The sequence below is a fragment of the Sus scrofa genome, chromosome 15 (genome assembly GCF_000003025.6).
Source record: "Sus scrofa isolate TJ Tabasco breed Duroc chromosome 15, Sscrofa11.1, whole genome shotgun sequence".
NCBI lineage: Eukaryota > Metazoa > Chordata > Mammalia > Artiodactyla > Suidae > Sus > Sus scrofa.
Window position 1 is genome coordinate 21657594 of NC_010457.5, and position 24080 is coordinate 21681673.

Sequence of the window (24080 nt, forward strand, 5' to 3'; positions counted from 1 at the left end):
ATTATGAGTGACTAATGTAACTAGTCGAAAAATTAATGCTTAGGAAGTAGAAGAGTAAATTCTTATCTTAAATCTCTAAATATACTCTTTCTCTTTCTCTCTCACTATATAATATATATTACACTATATATACTCCTCTATAAATATGTACTACATATACCAATATTTTAAATATTTGTGTAAATTATATAATTGTTTAAAAAGGAGGGAAGGACCTTGAACTTACCCATGATGTTTAGTATTCAGGATTTGGTTAATCATTATCAAAGTTGGGATTGAGGTCAGTAATTTGAGGAATACAACATATTTACTACCACAATGGTTCTATAAAAACAAAGGATTGATTTTAAATAGTATGTTTAGAGTTTATCCTTATTGGCAAGACTCATTCATAAATTCAGTCTGTTCCTTGGTAAATCTGGTATCTCTTAACAACTCAACAGGAGACTTGAAACTTTGATGGAGATTTGTGATTCTTCCAGGACATATATCTCCATCTCCTCAGCAGTCTTGGATTGATCTGATGCCAGCATTTTTTTTTCCCCCTCAGTAGAATGACTCTCTGACCACACATCCTGGCAAACACACACATTCCTCCTGGCAAGCTTCCCCCATGGGCCACAGAAGTCTTATGCTTTCAGGCAGTCATTTTTCTCTAAGGGAAGTGTGACTTGGGAATATGGCAGGATTCCAAATAAGCCAGAAAAATTTCTTATAATTTTAACAATTCCTAAAATGGAGCTCCTTTCATGGACCTATTCTTCTGCTATCAGGTACCCATCACACACACACACACACACACACACACACACACACACACACACACACGCACACACACACACACACACACACTCATAATCAATTGTGCTACAATTTCCTGAATGATAAAATGCCATTTTATTGAGTTCCCATTGTGGCTCAGCAAGTTAAGGATCTGCCATATTCTCTGTGAAGATGTCAGTTCCATCCCCGGCCTCACTCAGTGGCTTAAGGATCCAGCGTTGCGGCAAGCTGTGACACAAGCCACAGATGTGGCTTGGATATGGTGTTGCTGTGGATGTGGCCCAACCCTTAGCCCACGAATTTCCATATGCCTCAGATGCAGCCATATAAAGAAAAAAAAAATGCCATTTTATGGTAAATTTAGAAAGGCATCGTTTTTCTTTTAAATAACACCCCCATAATAAAAGCAATTTTCATCAATTCGCTATACTGTATAATAGAACTCGTGTGTTTCACCGTTTCACAATTTCTTTCTTTAAAATCAACACATACTCAACCCTCAGCAGGAGTGGACATGAGATTTAGTCCTGTGCTTATTATTACATCACATACTCCTAACACCCAAGGCAAGAATGTCTTCCTGGCCCAATCAGGACCAAAGAGAAAAGCGAATCTCTGATTGAGAATCCTGGAAAAAGAATCTTTATTTTTCCTGTTAGGCTTGAAAGTAAGAGGCTAAGAGGCCATAAGATTTTAGTCATCTTTTGGTCATTAAGGGAAAGCCTATCTGAATGGATCCATCTAAAAGAAACCTATGAGATAGTACCTAAATTCAGATGGCATCCTTTGAGCCTCTGCATCAACTGATACCTTGGAGCTAACATACAGTCTGTTCCTTTTTTCATGTAAATCCCTTTGGACTCAGGGCTTCCAATACTTTAAACAGAAATAATCCTTTACTTTTCTTACAATTCCTACTCTGCTGTATAAAATGGTAATAATAATTTATCTACGTGCTCTTATCTGATCAGCCTTCTCCTAAGAACATACATTTGTATAGTGGATGTTTATAGTTAGATAAAATGCATCTTAGGGATATGACATATTATGATTAAGTCCATATATAATTTGAACTTAATCAGCATTTTTCTTAAATCAGTTGAGTTTTTCTAATGACTCTTAACACTGTTTACAAAAAAAATCTAAATATAGTGATTTCATCCAAACTCAAAAACCAAAATTGTTGCCCAAAGTTATTGCCTCTTTCCACTAAACTTGGCTATAGAACTAGCTAGTTTTCTTGTATTGGTAACATCTTATATGTATTTTAGTATGGTTTATATATCTGTTATAATTCCCAGAGTCTGATTGCCTTTCAGTAGGTGAATTTTGAAGCAGTCCTTTTGTCACTTATTTCAGTGTTGTTTCTTTTTAAGTCAATGTGATACTTCCAATTTAGTGAACTAAGTCAATTTCCTATTCAATCAAGTCTTACCTTGTGATTCAATTATGTACTTCTTGGAATGCAGTGATCAATTTTATTCTCTAGAGATTTAATTGAAAATGCAGAAATTGATAAAGGTATGGCATTATGCATTTGAAAAGTCACAGCATCTGTTGTTTAGATGTATGAATTAGTTTTCAGGCAAACAGTTCCTCAGTGCTACTTTGGGAAACTATGTTCACAGGTAAATCATCTACATTTCTTTTATTCTGTTCCTAAATGTTGCCACTTTTTTCTTCTTTATTTCAAATTATCATGTTTTGATTTATTTTTCATTCCAAATGTAAATTTGAGCTGAAAGTGTTAGGCATTTGAAATAGCCAATGGGGATAGTAATAGGGTATAATGACTAATTCATAATTTTAAGAGAAGAAAAGGAATGCAAACCATGATGTACATTGAGATTTTGACCTCATATTTTATAAAGAAACACATTAAAATATTCACAGTGGGAGTTCCATATGTCACAGGTGTGGCCCTAAATACAAAAAAAAAAAAAAACCAAAAAAAACCTCACATTTTTCTTTGGTATGCCAGCATTATACAAATTTTTTTATGATGAATATACACTACTTTATAATTAGATTCAGAAGCAAAAAGTCTTTGATTACATATGTCTTTTTCTTTTGTTATCTTGAGGGCTCTAATATTAAACAAGACTAGAAAAAAAAACATTTTCATAAGAGGAGACTCTGTCTAAGATAAGCTACTGCTAGATAGGGAAAGGTAACAGATTCATCTATCCATTCTACTAGAAGACCAATTTCAAGACATTGCATCCTGATAATGTTAGGGAATGGCTCAGATCATCAGTGTTGGAAATTGAGACACATGAACATGGGGAGATCTCGACAAGGCTCTTTACTTCCACAGAAGGGCATGGGTACTCAAAAAGCATACACAAAGAAGAAAAGACCCTCCCTATTTATCCCTAATGCAGGTGGTGTACCTGTCCCCTTTCTATTGGTAAGGTCAGTGGGCACATTCTTCCTGGTTGAAGAATTGAAACTAACAATTGAAGCAAATTGTTGCTGGGAGAAGAGGTTAAGAAGAGGGGGTCGCAGGAGGGTGTTTCAGCTGAAACCAGAGCAAAATGGAGTAACTAAGATTTCCTTTGATAGGAAAGACATTATGTTACTTCTCACAATTTCCCCCTTTTATTTCTTTATCAAATATTATTTTCTTCAAACTCTTTGAGCATAGTTTGACTTTTATGTTTTTTTAAGCATATTGGCTTAGTGGAGAGGAAGGTCCCAGTTGTTTTGTCAGGTTGGTTTTATTAATCTTTGAGTAAGTCTCCTGGCACAAGGAATTATACAACATGCAACTAGAACAAGGACACTAACTATACAATTGGTAAAGGATTGAAGCTATTAGTCTCTTCCATCTTCCAAACCAATCTTCTAAAAGGTCTGTGAAGGGGTCATTAATACCAGAATTTTCTGAAAGTTTATCTGCTAAGGTTATTAGTCAACATAGAACCTTGATGATGGTACCCTCTGGGGCAGTGTTATTGGGAATGAACACTCAACACTGGATACCGATCATTACACAGGTTCCACCCTTTTCTGTCAGCGTAATGTCTAAAGCAAGTCTATTTTTGCATGCCATTTTCCTAGTTGGCCCTGGATGTTTAGATATTTCTTTAATTGCATCTCTAGTGTAATAATGAATCTTTGTTGATTGTGATATTTGAGGTTTATCCAAACAACATTTTTGTTTATGGTTGACCACAAAAAGAGAACAGATTCAAACCCAGCAGCTACCTGATTTTTTTTGCCTTAAATTTGTTTGGAACAACCCGTGGAACACTTATTGAGTCAATATAGACCTGGGGGGGGTAAAAGGACCTCCCCCCCAGGGGTGATGTCTCATTCCCTCAGGATTGGCTGAATTCAGGGTTGGGGCCTAAATGCCTGGGTGAAAGGGATGGCCAATTGCACCAAAGTACAGGTGTTACTTTAATTTTCCAGAAGGGTGCCCATTAGTGGACTCTCACAATACCACGGGACATCTGCCCAAGGCATTTGTAATTGCGATTTATTGTCAGGAGATGATGTAGGACCAGATTTCACTGAACCTGGTCAGGTTGCCTAAGAAAGTTGCTTTTGCCTCTTGGCATTTTAGACACGAGGAGAAATTGATGTTTTCATTTGGCTGCTGAACAGTTCTTGGGGGCTGACCCTCATAACTTTTGACCTCAGGGAATAGCAGTGACAAAGTCCAACTGGACTCATTTTTTTTCAAGCTGTTTTGCCCTGGAATGGGGCCACCACACATTCAAGACCCTGTAAGTCTGATGACCATCCCAGAGGAAAGGGAATCACTTGGGCCTCTGTTCTTCCTGTGGCACAAGCATAACAGCTTCCTTTTTGTAATGTGTCCACAGAATATTTTATCCATTTCAACCATGCATTTGTGTCCCCATATCCTGTTTTTATACTCACAGTCTTCCTCCAAAAGTGAGTTTTCTATTTCCTTCAATTAATAGGGCAGTGGAAGCTACCAACTTTATGTACTCAGCCATCCTCTGGTGACAGGGTCTGAAAGGAAGGACACTAGGTGGTGGCTTTCCCCATGTTCCTGTGTGAGGACCCCTAGAGCTGTTCTCCAGCCCAGGCTTACAAATAAATGAAAAGGTTTTTCAAAAGGATGGTAGAGCCAGAAGAGGGGCACCAGTCAGCGCCTCTCTTAAATCCCTAAATTGTTGTACCTCCTCCTGGCTCCATAGTAGGGGATGGGGGCCTTCCTCTATAAGCTTGGAAAAAGTCCTTTTATATCATGTCCTTTTTAGCACGCATAGTCCCCTTGTTGCAGGTTTTGGGGCATCTGATCTTTATCCAAAAATAGATTACTGAGATAAACTTTAGAAATAAGCATAGAATGTTCTTTTAGAAGCTCAGTTAAACTTTGCAGCAATATGACATAATAGCAAAGAACTATCTAGGAAGTAAGTCTTAGCGATATTGACCACAATTAAAAAGAATTACATTAACAGATTTAACAAGTGTTCATTGAAACATCTCTTTCTCTCTAAAATTGCTCTCATTTTTATCAAATATTAGCCAAGCCAAGACTAATTTATTTGCCAATTAAGTCTGATGTCCACAACCTTGGCCTGATGATTTACATGAATAAAATTGATCATATAGTTTTTTTTTTTTTAATTGGCTTTGTTAGAACTTTATAAGGAATCTTAGACTAAGCTTTTAAAAGGCATTTCAGGGCTAGGAAAGTTATGCCAAGTGTTTGTCTTAAAGATTTTTATCTTAAAGATCTTGGTGAATTCCTTCCCTTTTAAAAACCCAGATACCTTGAGGTTTCTACAGGCTACATATAATGTGTCCTTCCTAATTTATCAGATAAAACTTCTGGGAACCTGAGCATTTCCATTCTCTGAAGAAATCAGGTAGAAAAGGGAGAAATGTTTCAGTTCTGCTTACGAAGGTATAATTTACCAAATTACTTGTTGGGGAGAATTTCTTTATACCTGGAAAACACAGATTAAAAGCCAGTATTATTTTAAATAGAAACCATAAAGTTATAACCATATTCACCAGTTCACACTGTCCAATGTAACCAATCCTTTTTGTTTACTTTTAAAATCTTCAGATTCCCTTTTATAATTTTTTTTAAAATTTCTTACCCAGCTCATCATTAAGGTCTGGAAGTCAGAAACTTTTATTTCTTCAAAAAAAAAAAAAAAAAAAAGAAAAGAAAAGAAAAGAAAGTTCTTTCTATAGATCTTCTAGAAGAGGAAACATTTTTGCAAAGGTATTGGGGTAAAGCCATTAACTAACAGTGAGAAAAAACTTAAGGCACATTTTAAATCTGATTGCAATGCAAATTGACAATGAAACTTGGTAACTGTTGTGACATAAAACAATTTGAGATAACTAGAAAAAAAAATATAGTACCAGTACATATCCAAATTTCAGAAACTGTAAAAGTTCTAGAATATCTATATTAAAAACACCTATTCATCTGTATAACATGAGGTTTATCACTGCTGTCTCTATATTTTAACGCTCCAAATAATTCTAGTAAATTTAACACTTTTTTTTTTTTTTTTTGGTCTTTTTGCCTTTTGTAAGGCCGCTCCCGCGGCATATGGAGGTTCCCAGGCTAGGGGTCTAATCGGAGCTGTAGCTGCCAGCCTATGCCAGAGCCACAGCAATGTGGGATCAAAGCTGCATCTGCGACCTGCACCACAGCTCACGGCAATGCCGGATCGTTAACCCACTGAGCAAGGGCAGGGACCGACCCACTGAGCAAGGCCAGGGATTGAACCTGTAACCTCATGGTTCCTAGTCGGATTTGTTAACCACTGTGCCATGATGCAAACTCCAACACTTTTTTTTGAATGCCTCAAGTGTCCCATGAAGCATTTTAAAGTTAGCCAAGTTAAAAGTACTTTGATTAGAATTCAATAATGTTCATAAATAAACCATTTTTTTGGTTTAATTTGATCAGATAGAATCATAGGTCGCTGTGGATAATACTTTTTCTTAACCAAAGTTACAAGAGATCTCAAAAGCAAATATAGCAGACCACTTAAAAGAACATTATATAATCTGTTATCAAAGTAGAATTCCAAGAAAACTTTTTCTTAACAAGGAAAAGCCAAGTTTAAGTTTTGCACCAGTTTATTTTAAAATTAATTTACTCAATTAAACTTATTTTAACTTAGTTCTCTCAATGTCTACTTCCCACAAACCTTCCACCACTTTCTGTATCCATAGTTTGTCCCCTATTTTCCATTTAAAACAACAAGCTAGAAGACAGACTTACTCTTCTTTTCCCTTGGTAAAATAGAATTCCATTCCTCATTCCTTCTCACATAAACCTTTTATGCCTCTTTTAGTAAGTTCTCTAATGTTTTATCTTTCCAATCCTCTATATTTAAAAAAAAATTGTGACGTATTTGGCCAACTATTAGTTACAAAATGAAGTTTGAGCATGCCCTTTCCTGAAGGGTCAGTGGGATCTATTCCACTATATATATATATTTATTTATTTATCTGAGCTCTGAGTCTTTCCAAAAATGTAGTTGGTCCCTCACTTTTACCTTGCCATACTTCAAATGCCTTAGATATATTTGAGTCTGAGATACAGCATCTCTAATTTCCTGAATTATGAGATTTCTCAAGTCCATCATATGCCCCCAGCGGAGGCATTGTTATTGTACCACCCGGGGTCTTCATGGGGAAATTTACTTTCTGCCCCAACATCCCTGGCTGGGGAGGGTGAGTTCACTCCCACAAGGCCACGGTTGGCCTTCCAGTCATCCCCCTTTCTTCCCAGAAAAATAGAATGCTCAAATAGATGTTAACTTGGACTATGTATAGACTTGTCCAAGGAACTGATCTGCTTGATCTGCTACCTTGTATGGGTCCTCCAGCAATGGCTGTAATTCCCTCTTAGAATTTCAGCTCTCAGTGCTGGTTAAAGGGGCATTTACATATCCTAGTCCTCCCTACCTAAGGGAACCTACTGGTAGTGGGAATAACATTTGAGTTTGTTTGTCCTTCCCTAGGGGTAGCTACTGTAAAAGGAGAATTTCGCATATCCTCCTGACATTGTTTTAACTCTTGCCTCAGTCTGGAATAAGGCCCTGCCATATCCTTTGGTTTTGTTGAGGTAGTGGGCTTTGATCCCATGGACCTCAGCAGCATGCTTGTGCCTGTGGCCTCCCCCTCCTGTTCTGACAATGCGAGCAGCCGCAGTGCGCTTGCGCCTGCACCGTGGGCTCTGCATCCCTTCACCTCCTGCATTAACTCCACAAGTGGAGGAAGTGTCCTTGCACCTGGGCAGTGGGCTCTGCACCCCCCCTTCCCATGCTCCCCTAGCAGCGACAGTGGTGGCACCTGTGGCTGGAGGGGGGCCAGCACCAATTTGGGGATCATAAGGTGGTAACTGTTAGCCAAGGGGGCCTCATGGAGGGGAGGAGTTCTCAAAATGTTCTTGGATTTCCTCCTCATTTTCTTTTTGGTCCCATGCTCTGAGGGAAGATAAAGCCACCAGTCTCTGCCACCAACAAGAGCATAATCAGTTTCCCCCTGAGACCCCAGTGACTTGTCCTGGACAAACTGAATAAGCAGCTGACAGATACAATCCTTGTCCAGTCCAAACTTTGGCCAGAAGATGGATGGAGTGAGAGTAGGTGTATGTGTCCATATAAAACAACAATATTTAATCATTCTTCCCTTCTTTTTGTCCTTCATCCATGGATTGTTGCCCCAATACTTTAACATTAATTGCAGAGGATTGTCTGGAGGAATTGCCCCCCCCCATTCAATCCTCCAAGTGGAGGTACAGATTGGAAGACTTACTTTCCATTTTCCAGGATGGTGTTCTGATCCTCTGATTTCGCCTGAGACCCTCTGAGGCTGACCGCCTTTCCCTGACCACTTAGGATATACTCAATCACCCCCATGATCTTTCCTACCTTGGTCCTTGCATGAAGTTGCCTGGTTACTGTGGTTGCCTGCATTGTCAAGAACCCTCCACATGTTTGAAGTTCACAGGTGTGGACTTCTCAATTCAGGGCCACCACAACAGGGCCATGGGACACATCTCCTCTCCTTTAGAATCCACACTCCAGTGGACCCCAAATTCCAGATGAGCCCCCAGATCTGCTGGGGAATGGCTTGGATCTTCAGTGTCGGAAAATGAGATACATCAACACAGGGAGATCTTGACAAGGCTCTTTACTTCTGCAGAAGGGCATGGGTAATTAAAAATCACATGCAAAGAAAAGACTCTCCTTATTTATCCCTAATGCAGGTGATGTACATGTCCCCTTTCCATTGGTCATTTCAGGGCTCACATTCTTCCCAGTTGGCTAATTGAAACAAACTGTTGCTGGGAGAAGATGTAAAGAGGAGGGGATCATAGGTGTGTGTTTCAGCCAAAACCAGAGCAAAATGGAGTTACCAAGATTTCCTTTGGTTATCTTACTTCTCACAATAAGGAGGACATAGCCTTATCAAATATATTGGAGAGTAAACATGTTTGTCAGTGAAACAATATCAGTAGTTAATGGAAATTTACTAAAGTGCATGGAATGGCCAAAAAGGATCCAAGTAGCTAAGTGATGAAGCCTGTGTGTGTGTGTGTGTGTGTGTGTGTGTGTGTGTGTGTGTGTGTGTGTGTGTGTGTCTGTCTGTCTGTCTGTCTGTCTATCTATCTATCTATCTATCTAGTTAAACAGATAGATATTTAAATAGTGGATTTAAATGGAAATCTGTGTTGTAAGATTAAAGCACAAGTTGAATGTGTAGAGTTAATTTTCATTTAGATTCTCTAATTTAGAAGTTTTGTGCAAGATTATTTGATTTATGATTAAGTTAATGAGCTGTCAGTGTACAATTTGAGGCCTTGCTATTAGTGATGGAGAAATTAAAATTAAAACTTTGAGAGGAAAGGGGGGATGTTTAAAATTGAGGAAGGCTCAGTATGTAAGTGAGTAACTATGGATGGTCTGAGATTTCACTCTGCTTGTCAACCAGTACACATATAAATGGGAGACCTTTGGATTGGAGACAAAACAGGTTATTACTCATAGCAACAGACAGATCATCACAGGCCAAGTAGTACCTTCTCATACAATGAAGTGCCTTATAGAAATGGAACCCCATAATAAGCAAACTCTTTTTCTTGCAAAGGATTGCTGGTGACCTGCCCAGACTCCCAATGTACATGTGGAGACTGAGATCAGCCCAGTTTAATATTTCCATAATGAGGGATAATGGAGACAAGTTAGTGGCTGACTTAAACAGAAACAAAATTAGTGATGTAAGGAGTGATTTAGATATTTTCCTAGCCTCTTATGTTTTTCTTTATGTTTTTCACATTACATGTTACCTTAAAATAAGCTCTGTTCTTTGCACATGTCACTGAAGTGTAGACTTCTAGACTTTTTTTTTTTTTTGTCTTTTTTTTTTTTTTAGGGCCACACTCGTGGCATATGGAGGTTCCCAGGCTAGGGGTCTAATCGGAGCTGTTGTTTCTGGCCTATGCCAGAGCCACAGCAATGCCAGATCTGAGCCATGTCTGTGACCTACACCACAGCTCATTCAATGCCAGATCCTCAACCCACTGAGCAAGGCTAGGGATTGAACCCGAAACCCCTTGGTTCCTGGTCAGATTCACTTCCTCTGTGCCATAGTGGGAACTCCTCTAGACCTTTAAGATGATAGAAACAACTAATATTTATGTTAATTTCACATGAGGTGCTCAACAAAGAGAAGGCTTGAATCTGTTCTTCTTCCCTTCGCCTGCTGACTTGGATAGACTGGAGCAGACCACACAAGCAGACATAGCTGAGTATATTAATGAGTCTCCAAGAAAGCTTTGGTAAAGACTTAGTGACTTCTGAAGGTTTTAACTGAAGAAAGTTAAGAACCAGGTACAAGTGGTATTTATGCTACTGGAGTGGAAACAAACCTTCTGGTGGGAAAAGGTATTTGAAATTCTGGCGAATGGTATTTAATTTTTCTCTTATGTAAATTCTTTGCCAATAATCTAAAGATTGAAATGATCACATGAAAATTGCTTCTATTCACATTTTAGCTACAGATCAAAATATATCATTTAGTTGAGTGGCCATCAACTGTTCCATTATGTAGCCTGGAAAGGGCTCTTTATCATGTCAGTTCATAGGACTGACATTTCCATATGATTTAATGATGATTACTTAGAATTATGTCAAATTTTAAACAAAGATGGCCTTTATTATTGTTACTTTTTTAGGAAAATGCATTGATTCTGTATGTAGATCTTTATCCTATTTATCAGGAATTTAAATTATTTTAAGGTAAATACATTTCTCATGCCAAATTAGAAAACAAAAATTCTTTCAAGTATATAGGTATTTGGGGAATCCCAAAGTATGTTTCTCTAGTGACATTGTAGTGATTGGTGACTAAACTGACTTATAAATATGGTAAATAAAAAATATGTTCTTTAATTAAGCAAACAATTAATAATCCAAAGCAGAAGTCAGCAGACTTTTTCTTAAAGGATCAGAGAGTAAATGTTTTAGATTTTGTGAGCCATGTAGTCTGTGTTGTGGCTGCTAAAATCTGCCATTGTAGTGCAAAATCAGCTAGGATAGATAATATGTAAATGAATACATGAATAAACATGACTGTGGGCCAAATTTAGTAATATCTGGACCACATCCATATCTGGAGTTCATCAAACACTGTTCTAGCCTTCTAAACTCTCTCTCTGTATCTCTCTATACAGTTTAATGCATAATTATATGGAATACTTTATTTAAATCTTAAATCACTGACATCATCTGTATTGACTTATATTGATTTAATCAATAGTAATTAGCTTATATCAAATTATAATTATAATACATAATTTAAATTCAATACTATTATGAACATTATGAAAGGTTACCTAAATTTAGGTTTATAAAGTTGTGTTAAAGAAAATTTATTTTACGCACTTGTTAAAATAGTAAGGAAGACTTCATTAAAGATGATTACAATAGAGGAAAGACTATTGCAATAGAGGAAAAGAGACTAAACTCAACTTTACAGCAGAGACACCTGGGGATTTATAGCCAAGGAGCAGAGTGTGAGGAACAGTAGGTGGAAAATTACTAAGGGATATATCCAGGGTAGTCACTAAGATGACTTAGCAGGATTCTTGCTAAAGGCAGGACAAGGTCTAAGGCTACTGAAGAAGAGGGATCAAAGGAGACTGACAAAATTTTGATCATGAAGAGAGTCTTTATTAGTAGTGCTAAATGTATTTCTAAATAAACTTATCAAAGGGATAAATATAAATATAAATGATAAATGTAATCAAATTACTTATAGCAGAGAAAAAATTTTGTTAAATCTTTCAATAGGATAGGCGTCATATTGGTTTTTTTTTTTTTTTTTGTCTTTGCCTTTTCTAGGGCCGCTCCCATAGCATATGGAGGTTCCCAGTCTAGGGGTCTAATTGGAGCTGTAGCTGCTGGCCTACTCCAGAGCCACAGCAATGCAGGATCCCAGCCACGTCTGTGACCTATACCATAGCTCAGGGCAACGCCGGGTCCTTAACCCACTGAGCAAGGGCAGGGATCAAACCCGTAACGTCATGGTTCCTTGTCAGATTCATTAACCACTGTGCCACGATGGGAATTCCATATTGTTTACTATAGAAGTTATAAACTGCTGAATACTAGTCATCTCAAATTACTACCTCAAATTACCACTTGTTAAACATGATGATGCTGAGTTTGTTGCTTACTTTGGTAAAGAAAATCCCTTACTTGACTCAGACTAAGCAGCATATCCCTCAAAGGGAATGGCAAAGTGGGAATGTTTATGAGGTTTGGGGGGGATCCAGTTTGACAGGTCTTTTAATAAGTAGCAGTGATCTGATTAGGATTGGTTGAAATTTGTGCTGTAACATTTAGGATTGGTGGATATGGGAAGGTGAGAGTTTGGAAGAGGATCTTGAATATTAAACAGCCATTTGGTTGACTTATGCATTGTTCTGAGAAAGAGATGTTTACTCCAGTGAGCATTAGTTGAGGAGTCTATTTTTCAAATAAATGGGTTTTCCAAAAGTTCCTGTAGAAGAACGATGAAGTTATTTGCAACCTCATCTTCCTGGCAAGAATTTTCTGAAATATTAAAGCTGTATTAATGCAGACACTTGAATAGTAAATTCATGTAGATGTAGACTGTGAGATGTGTGGGCGTGGATAGTTTTACTTCTAAAAGACACAAGAAATAGAGCCTTTCTTGAATTTATAAAGTAATTGAAAACCCAAAACAAACATCAAAAGTGAATTAAAATAGGAAAATTATTAGAAAGGAATGATGTGATTAAGTATTAAATGACAGGTATAGGAGCTCTGAAAAGATATTGAGTGAGGACTTTTGAAGTGGTGAGAGTCTACAAAGCTTCGGAAAAGATGAAAATTCTGGACAGGATCTGTCCATTGGGCACTGAGTATCGTAAGCAACATAGAGTGTGAGTGAAGGATGAGATGTGTAAACAGCTTGTAAACAACTGATGATCTGGACTTTTTATAAGGTAAAAGGAGATCTTAAGTAGGCAAATATGAAGCCATACAATAAGAAACCTGAGTGTCGTGATTGTTTTCTGTGCAGGTGACAGAATTCAGTGTGTTGTTCAGAATGTATTAGGCTGTGTGATGGGAATAAACTAGAGGCATAGAGAACACTTAATATAGGAGGTGAAGAGATAGAAGGTGTAACAAATATATATACATGGAACTTTGAACTTTGGGGAGAGTGTAGCCAAAAAAGTGAAGAATTTTAGTTTACTGAGTTTTATGTGTCTGAAAGACATTTATGTCATCTAGCATAGAATTAGAAATTCAAAATCAGCATACAAGAGAGAGGTCAGGACTTGAAAGTTTAAAAGTCAACATAGGGAAGTTCCCATCATGGCACAGCAGAAATGAGTCTGACTAGGAACCCTGAGGTTTCGGGTTCGATCCCTGGCCTTGCTCAGTGGGTCAATGATCCAGTGTTGCTGTGAGCTGTGGAGTAGGTCACAGATGCGGCTTAGATCTGGCGTTGCTGTCATTGCTGTGGCTGTGGTGTGGGCTGGCGTCTATAGCTCCGATTCTACCCCTGGCCTGGAACCTCCATATGCCATGGGTGTGACCTTAAAAAGACAAAAGAACAACAGCAAAAAAAAAAGAGTCAATATAGGAAGAAATGAGTAGAAATGACCATTCAGAGAACAAGGATTGGAGGGGAAAAAAACATGTTCAGAATTGAGCTTTTTTAAAAATTTAACTTTAACTTAATTTTTAAATTTCATTTTATTGGAGTACAGTTGATTTACAATGTTGTTTTAGTTGCAGGTGTACTGCACAGTGAATCAGTCATACATATAAACATATCCTTCTTTTTTCCCATATAGGTTATTACAAACTATTGAGTAGATTTTCCTGTGCTATACAGTAGGTTTTTGTTAATTATCTATTTTATGCAGTAGTGCCTATATATTATTCCTGCCCTCCTAATTCTCCCTTTCCACCAACAATTTCACCTATGGAAACCATAAGATTGGTTTTGAAGTCTGTGAGTTTGTTTCTCTTTTGTACAGAATTGAGCTTCAAAGGATGTCTTTGTTTAGTAGCAGTTGGATGTGTTGAACACATAGAAAATTTTGAAGAAAGAGTTCGAGGGCAAAGTAATGGTTCAAAGTTAAGAGAAAATTTCAGAAATACTTCTGCTCATCATAATTATCACACACTGCAGAGTCGAGTAAGGTGGAAAAGTCCTTCTTTCTGCTCGTCATAATTGTCACAACACTGTGGAGTTGAGTGAGGTGAGGCTTAAGCTGGAAGAAGAGCACACTGGATTTGGTTGTTGCAGATCAGTGTTAGTGTTGGCAATTTTCTGTTTCAGGAGGGTGAGAACTGCAACTGTCCTTCAGGGAGATATGGAGAATTACAAGTATAATGGACACCGAGAATAATACAGAAATCCCTTATACAAAAGGTTTATTAAGGTTTATCATGAAGGGAAGAAAGCCTGAGAGAGAGCGAAGGAACTAAATGACAGTGACAATGACGATGATTATTATTATTTTTGAATACAGAGAGGAAATATATACACCACAAAAAGTGCAAGTAACTGGCAAGAGGTAGTAGAAATTAAAGATATTTTTTAAAATGGGGCATACTGATGTTGATTACAATTTTTGCTTTTCAAAAGAGAAAGATCATTTCTTTCTAGAAAAAGAAGAGTGTATATGGAATGAGATTTTGAAGTAGACAAAAAAGACATGAAGCCATTTCTGATAGCCTCCATTTTCTCAGGGAAATGAGGAAACTCAGGAAAGTTCTTTTCGTATTTGTGAGCCGTTCTTTAGGAGAGATGTTTGAGAGTCTCTTGTGTTTCAAATATGATTAGCTCAATATTTAAATATATACCATTGATATATATAAATAATTAATATGAACTTGGTATTTAGCAGATTGTTCCTAGATTTGAGCATTTTCAGCGATAATCATTTCATTATTTGTTTTACTCTTTAAATTTTTGAGTATGAATATAAAGAAATGGATCTATAGAATTTTTATTTTAAATAGGTTAAAAATAGATTTTTTAGACAACAATCATATTTGGATTAAAATGTTTCAAGCAATTGGTTTGCCAAGATTTCTTCCACTTTTTTGAAAATTCTTTCCACAGGTTGAGGATGGATGATAGAGAGATCAAATCAATTTTGAAACATTAAAATTACCATGTCAAAATTAACTGCATAATTACAGTGTCAATAATAACATTTTTAAAAGATGACTTTGTATTGATATTTATTGATATTTATGAATGGTGGATTTTGTCAGCCACCAACACCCAGAATAACCTGATATGCAAAGTTGAGTTTATTACCTGCTACCATCAGGGGGGACAACATTTGGAGAGTTTTAGAGTGTCCAGAAGGAAGTGTTAGTGGGGAGGGGTTAGGGGTTATATATAGGGCTAGAAATCTAGGTTTGAATTGTTAAGGCAAGTCTTTCAAAGTGAGGTTCTGGTTGAAGATGGGTGCATTTCATGATGTCACAGCCTAGGATGCGTGGACACGGAGAGGCAAGCATGTTGAAGTGACTCTAAAGTAAACAGTTGTTTGATAATTTAGAAATTTTCTCACTTTTAGGAACTTATGGTTCAGATAAATTCCTAATCAGCAACTTTCTGAAAAAAAAAAAGTTTATGTACTGATTTATGGCCTTATCTTCATGGTCAAAAACTCGCAAGCCTTAAAAGTAAAATCTTAATGTTTGCAGATCCTGACCTTTGGGATGGATCCAGAGACCTCAATTCTTAAATTCAGTAGCAAGTTGAGATCTGAGCTATAATGTGAAATGCATTACTACCTGATTTGTATGGAGTAGGTGTAAAATAAAAGGTTGCCTTTCCCTGAAAGAGCTTAAACTAGAATATAGTACTATGTTCTTCCTTTTGCTAGACAAATTATGAAGAAGGAATTGGACAGAAATGATAGGAGTAATTGTTTGGATGGTGGTGGAGCAGACACTAAAAATATATTCTTGTATCTCAGATAGAGAAGGTAGACAATGATTCTCTCTTCTCACATCTTTTCCTTAAAAAAAAATGAATGAATTCAATATGTGTTCAGGATAATTGACTCTTAACTTCCAATGAGATGAAAAGGAAGAAAAATTATTTAATCGAAGTACCATATAGACATGCATAATAACAGCATTTTAAGAATGTTTCAAGTACACCTACCTTAATCTTCCTGTGTTAATGCACTTTACTCATTGATTTGATTCACTCATATTTCATTACCTAATATTAACCAAAATATGAGGTGACAGCTTTGAAATATATTTCCAGAAAGTAATTTATTGATGCAATAATAGGAACTTTAAAACTGCAAGATTTCACTAGTGATTATAAATCAAATAGTAAAGTAGGATAAATATGACACTCAGAAGACCAGATTTTAAAGGTCAGAAAAATACTTTTTTTTTTTTTTTTGTCTTTTTAAGACTGCACTCATGGCATAAGGAGGTTCTCAGGCTAGGGGTCAAGTTGGAGCATTGCTGCGGCCTACACCAGAGCCACATCAACACAGGATTCGAAACACGTTTGCAACCTACACAACAGCTCATGGCAATGCCGGATCCTTAACCCGTTGAGCCAGGCCAGGGATTGAAACCGTATTCTCATGGTTCCTAGTTAGATTCGTTTCTGCTGTGCCATGATGGGAACTCCAAGGCCAGGAAGAGATTAAAGAGAGTTAATGAAGTCAGATATTAGATGTTTTTAAAATAATTCATGCAGAAGTTTGTATTACATATTGACCTAGAAAGTTACAGGTGGATTTAAAAAGTTTTTTCCAATAATGCAACATTAAAACTTCTATAGTAAAATTTGTAAGCGTGCAGATTTAAGGTATTTATAAATCTCAAATTTCATAGGCATTTTTTTAATTCTAAATGGTTATCCAATGATGTTTACCTTACAAATATTATATATCATTTTCATCTTCTCAAACAAGCTTCACTTCCTTCAATTTTGATTCTAAAGGAAATAAAAATTAATTTTCCTTCCTCCACCTGATACAATGCATCACCTGCTGAGGGTTTCCTCTTTCTATGAAAACTCTAATGCCATATATTACTCTATGTCGTCTATTGAAGAGGAATGACTATTTATGCTAAAGCTGCTCTCTGGGCCCTTCTTTCTTCCTGAGCTCACAGACATGATCCCTATTTAGAATTCTGCAATGTGCTAATCCTCTGGGAGAAGAACTCATCACTGAGCAGTTTTTTGCTGTATTTTGTTCCATGATGCAGTGGAAGAGGAAAATCCTCTTTCAATTTATTGTGAAAATATTATAGGGGTGTTTATTAGGGCATGCTGCTTATTCTAATTTATGATAGCAATGTCCATCCATATCAAGAAGTGGTCGATAATTGAGATTATGAAGAAAGATAACAGAGGTGTGTCAATTAAAGTTGGATTATTGACTGAAGCAAGCATTAATCAAGAGCAGGAAGGCAGGGGATCAGAGTCAGCTGGCAAGGCTGAATGAGTAACCCAGGTGACTACTGTTGCTGTTGAGCTATGACCATAAATATGGGATAGAAAGGAAAGGTAAGAGCGGTAAAGATTATAAATCAAAATAAGTATTTGTTGTGTGTTTAAACCTACTATTTGTCTTATATCATTAGATGGATAGCAGGTTAAGCGAATGATAAAAAGAACCCAATGTATTTGTAGGTGATGTAAGAAATTCAGAAGGTGATGCAAGGCCTTATTTTAAAGGTCACAGACTGTCCAGTTCGCCTAAGTATGCCTCAGATAGGACCTTGGAAAGCTTTGTCTTTTTTTTCCTTCCTTAGAACACTATTGTCTTTCCCGTGACCCTGGCTGCAGTTCCAGCATATCAGTGTCTTCATGTGATTAAGGTCAGGAAGAACTAGTGGCCTTCTGTGCCATCCCTGACTCTAGTAGGAGAGTCACATTGGCTCTCAGTCTTCTGAAGGAACACTGAAGACTGTTTAGCATTGATTATGTCTCATCATAACTTTGGGTGTTACTTTGTATAATTTTGAAATAACTAGAGGCCAGGTCAGAAAATCTTCGTCTGCTAAAATTGTCAGACATTTCCACGTAATCTTCACAACTCACCAAGTAGTACTTGTTTACTACCATTATGCAGAAGAAGACAGTCAGGTTCAGAGAGTTATGATTTATATAACTTTAATTTACGGTGAATAGTGTGCCCAGTCCTTTTTAATATTGCCCTTCTTTCTAAGGATATGCAGGGGGTTAGGAAGGTGCAATACCATGGAGAAGGTACAAATCGGATAAAACAGAAAAGGAGATTATCCTCCACCCCCCAAAAAAGAAAGCATTCATGACTGCTTTTATTTGGTTATCTTTTTTTAATTACATTTATATGTATATATTGAGTTATATATATATATATATATGTAATTATGTATGTCAAGTAGATGTCTTTCTATATAAAATATATGTTATATATATGTCATTTATATAGATGTCTTCTTTTTTGACTCCTCAGTATCCTTTCTGGCACTTTCTCTCAGGTCAATATACTCAGTCTATAGTATTCTTAAGATGCTTTGATTTCCTGATGCATGTGGCAGAGTTCAATTCAAAAATATATACAATCAACAGATATCCTGATGAAATACAGTTCTTTAAATTGAAGACATCCTTCTCTTTGAAGTTGACAGAGTGGATGCAATGGTACACATAGTCACAGAGATTTCCCTGGTGATAAAATATCAGAGGCCTAATTCTCACCCAAGGGAGAAAGAGGCTGAGCAGGAATTGAACAGCAGTAGAACTGGATACTTGAAAAAGTCTGCATGAGTGTTTTGAGTGAGTTATGCTAACCAGAAGCCCTGTTGCAAGTTTAACCAGATCACTAATCAGCTTTGGAAATGGGAGGCACTTCTCTTTGTCCCTTCTTTTTCATCTCAGAATGGGCAGCAGATTGCCCATATTTTAATTATCATTTGTTAAACCAAGACTCTGAGTGACCCTCTCACTAACCCTATTTTCATTGCACAATAGACCATGTGTTAGCTGGGCTTCCTGATCTTTGGAGAGGATTTATGTGAGCCAAGTAGAGAAATCTGCTCAGGTTATTAAAGGCTAACAGCGACTCTTCTAATGTGTCTGTTTATTATGTACATTATCTCCTCTATAGTCATAATATTACCTAGTCAATGTGTTTGTCAATTGTTAATATCTCTGTTGTTGCAGATACAGATGTGGTGTATAAAAGCGAGAATGGACATGTCATTAAACTGAATATAGAGCAAATGCTACCACATTATTATTGGAAAACACAACTTTTGTAAGTAATGAATAATTACTTTAATCATTTCAGTATTGTTTAGAATGCTCTCTCGGTGTACATAGTGGCATAATGATCTTTTTTTCAGCTTCAGCACTTGCAGAGCTTTTCAGGTGAAAAGATAGGGCTGGGGTGTCATTGGAATCAATAGATCTATTGATACAAAATACCCTCATGACCATCTGCTTTGTTTTCTTCCTATTTATACTTTTTTTGGTAAATGAATGAATATTTTTAAGAATACTTTTGCTTCAGGATGAATATTTATTCCAGTATTTTCTACATCAGCTTAGTCATACAAATGCCAACATTTTAAAAAATGGTTAATCTAATGCAAGTTTCTCCCCTTTTCTTATTTCCTGACTTCCTTCTAATTCTGTTCTGGTTTTTAGGATCAGAAAAGAAGTAAAGGGTAGACTTTGTAGGGGTTGATATGTTTTATTTTTATAATTTAGCATTCCATCAGTACCATATTTCTTCTTCAGAATCTTTGGCCTGATAATGATCAAAATAATAAATATTAATTTTGTATCAATGTACGCATTTATAAAGTTACAAATATATGTGAACTTTGTCTTTGCGATAAATTTAGTCCTTTTATGGTTAGATTTAGCTATGATTAGGAAGCAGTAATCAGTATTGAGGACAGGATATGCTAGTTATTTGCAGATTAAAGTCATTCAAATTAATTTCATTAAAACTAATTTGGATAACAAAATTAAATGCCTTATTGTATTTGTTTCTCTATTATAAAGTAACATTTTTGAAAGGGAGTATAGGCCATTAGTGGTCAAGCATTTAGGTTAGGAATAGATACTTAGTACATGAATATCTGGTTATGGGACTGCTCCATATTGATCATAGCCTTATACAGGTTAATGAGGTACTCCCTCTGGTCATGAATTATGTATTTTTTCATCATTTATTCCTTGCTTTCTTAGTCTCTGTGATACATCAAAAAAGAACAAAACAAATGTTTTTGGTTTTTACTCCATTCTGCTGATGATACTTGGTACTTCACACCAAACTCTAGTTTTTCTCAATGTGCTGATTAATGTCTTTTTATCTTTATGCTTTATTTTAATCTTTTAAAAATTCTTTTGAGCTCTATTTTACTCCCCTCTATGTTGGCCATGACTCTTAATTACCACCAAGTCATATTTAACAAATATTCTAATTTACTGATCTCCTAAGATGCATAGACCCCCTAAAGACATGTATCTCACAACACAGATAATTGAGCAATTTATAATCCCTAATGGTGTCAAAATTCAGTGGAGGGGATTGAGAATAAAGATTGGAATGTGGTTTACAGTTGCAACTAGTTAACTCAGAACTGCAAACAAAAATACAAATTACCATGATTCCAGATGAATTTCTTCCTCCTAACTCTAAGATAGCATTATTAAAAACAGTTTTGTTTTTAAAGCTCATGCTAAGCTAAAGTCTGGGTACTTTCTACCCTCATGCCATTCTCTTGGGAAAAACATTTCTTATTAGAGCATAAAAATTTTATTCATACTGCAGGGATTTTTTTCATTGAGCAGTTAGAAATATTTTAATTATATTTATAATTAATTGGATTAGATTACTATAAAGAGCTTTGTAATAAAAGTGTACCAAGGCAATTGAGGAAAAAATATTACTTAAAATGTGATTACAGAATAGCCTGTTGTTTAATAAGACGTATTTTGCAAAAAATGCGACTGCCAATTTATTTTAAAAATTGAGATAACACCACATTGTCATTCCCCTGCTTACATATATTTTAAATATGAATGGTAGGCACTTTTAGCTATGTAATCATGGTTAGCAGACATTATGAGTAACAATAATTTTGGCCGTGGATGTCAAAAATAAAACAAAAGTAAATAATTTTCCTGAAATAATTGTCTTAAGGCATTCTCTTGGACTGGAGATAGGGTGGACTTCTAATGAAGGAAGAAATTAAAGGGTATGTAACTTTTTGAAGAGAAGTTATGTGAAAGAGGTGATTTAGACCCAAAACTGCTCTCAATCATTTCTAAGTCTTTGGAAATGTTATCTCATAAAGCCAGAAGTATTTCAAACAAAGGCTCATTCACAGTGTCATAATGAGCAAAATGTTTCATAAGTATTAGCTATATTTTTTCTACTGCCAATAATTTGAATATCACCAGTGTCTTGGCAGAAAACACCAACAGTCATAAATAGTTCCATTAAATCACTTTTTGAGATTAGAGGGAATTGGAAACATTATTCCAGGCCATATGTGTAAACATTAATAAGATTAAAAAAAAAAAGAGCTCATGCACTAATATGGAAAGAGAAATAGAATATCTATAATCTTTTAAAAATATGCTAAAAATAGCATAAAACAGAGTGAAAACTTATGTATAGCAGAGTGAAAATTTATGTATGACTCCAAGGAAAATGGTACCTATGCTTTTTTGGGGCCAACTATTTATTTACAGGTCACTACTAAATTGTAAGTGTGACTAGAACCAAGGAATATTTATGGACTTATCATGCATAGAGAAAACATCAGTTGGTTTGCATACTATTATAGTTTTTTTGTTTGTTTGTTTGTTTGTTTTTTTAGGGCCCCACCTACAGTATATGGAAGTTCCCAGGCTAGGGGTTGAATCCGAGCTGCAGCAGCCGGTAGCCACAGCAGCAAGGGATCTGAGTCATCTGTGACCTACAGTTCATGGCAATGTTGGATCCCCAACCCACTGAGCGAGGCCAGGGATGGAACCTGCATCCTCATGGACACTAGTCGGATTCATTTCTGCTGTGCCACCCTGGGAACTCCATGTTTTAGTATTTTTATTTGTTTAATTATCACTTGTTCTGACACTGAATGTTTGAGATGAGGGGATAGATAAAATTTTTCTACCACCAAGAAATCAATGAACTTCTTTTCTTTTTTTTTGTCTTTTTGTTATTTCTTTGGGCCGCTCCCGTGGCATATGGAGGTTCTCAGGCTAGGGGTCCAATCGGAGCTGTAGTCACCAGCCTACGCCAGAGCCACAGCAACGCGGGATCCAAGCCGCGTCTGCGACCTACACCACAGCTCACGGCAACACCAGATCCTTAACCCACTGAGCAAGGTCAGGGACCGAACCCGCAACCTCATGGTTCCTAGTCGGATTCGTTAACCACTGCGCCACGATGGGAACTCCCATTTTCTGATTCATATTTGAGGAAAGAGTTGCCACGTGACAAAATGCAATGCACAAGCAAACAATTGTTGAATAAACGCAACCAAAATATCACCTCTTAAAATTTGAAATAAAGAAAGGTTATCAGAAATTTCTGACCAGCCAGGTGGTTTCACATGCTGACTATAATCATAGTAAATTTATTTGTTAAAAATCTAGCCTCAGAAAGGCATACGAAGAAGGCAATGGAGGTAGACCCTTAGCTGACCTCCTTCCATGGGCACACCAAAATTACAGCTACTTACAGAATAACTATTGATGATACAAACTAGAACCTATCAGAAAAGATCTTCCCAATTACAATCGCAGAGGTTCTTTCCAAGGAGCAATGGGTCTGGGTCCCATATTGGACTATGCAGTGGGTACTGGAGCAAGAAGAGGTGCCCCCAAAATATAGGGCTCTGAAGGGCAGAGAGGCTTATTTCAGGAGACCTGGAGGACTGTGGGAAATAGAAACTCCACTATGGAAGGACACATACCAATCTCACACACTCCAGGACTCAGGGCAGAAACAGTGAAAGGATCCTGGGTCAGATCTACCTGCTGATCTTGGAGAGTCTCCTGGAAAGGCAGGGGCAACTGCAACTTACCCTGAGGATATAGACTCTGGCAGCAGTCATTTTAGGAAGCTCTTTCTACCATGTTGTCACTGATGCTGTCAAGGGATATTTTGAAATCCTCTCTACAGCTTCTTAACCTGGAGACCCAGCCCTGCCCCTACCTACAAGCCTGTCTGCACCTAGTTGAACTCTTCAGGCCAAGCAGCTAGCTTTGCAGTAGCCCCACATACCAGCAGGCTCCCCTGAGCCCATAGCTGCCTGTGGACACAGTCGTCCACCAGACACACATACCAGTACATAGGCACTAGACCCAGGACCTGCAGGGCCCTGAAGCCAGAGACCTTGAGACTTAGCTCCCTCAATCCCAGATGAGAATGATTCCCCAAACTCTCTGGGACCTGGTCCCACCCACTGGCCAGGTCTAGCTTTGGGACCAGTCTCATCCATCAGCAGTCTTACACCTACTCTGGGACACCTACATCCTGGGACACAGCTCTGCCTGCTAGCAGGATGGCAGTAACCCCAGGATCATGCTTTACACTGTTGTATGAGCACCAGCCATGGGATTTTTGGATCCCAATTCTGATCACCAGTGAATAGACAATGGACCCAGGTCCACTGCAGCCTCATAGCTTGCCTTTTTAAGACACAACCTACACTCCAGCAAGCCAGCATCATCCCTAGGAACCCTGGTCTCTTGCCTTTCCCACCTCCTAATCTAGG

General features: G+C 37.2%; 1 protein-coding gene across 1 annotated transcript in view; it reads left to right on the top strand.

Moving 5' to 3' along the window:
• The window catches only part of DPP10 (dipeptidyl peptidase like 10), a 646290-nt gene that overhangs the window by 291894 nt on the left and 330316 nt on the right, over window positions 1-24080 (top strand). The window contains 2 exon segments of the mRNA XM_021075451.1: window positions 19501-19554; window positions 19557-19594. Of these exon segments, the coding sequence (XP_020931110.1) occupies window positions 19501-19554; window positions 19557-19594 (92 nt within the window).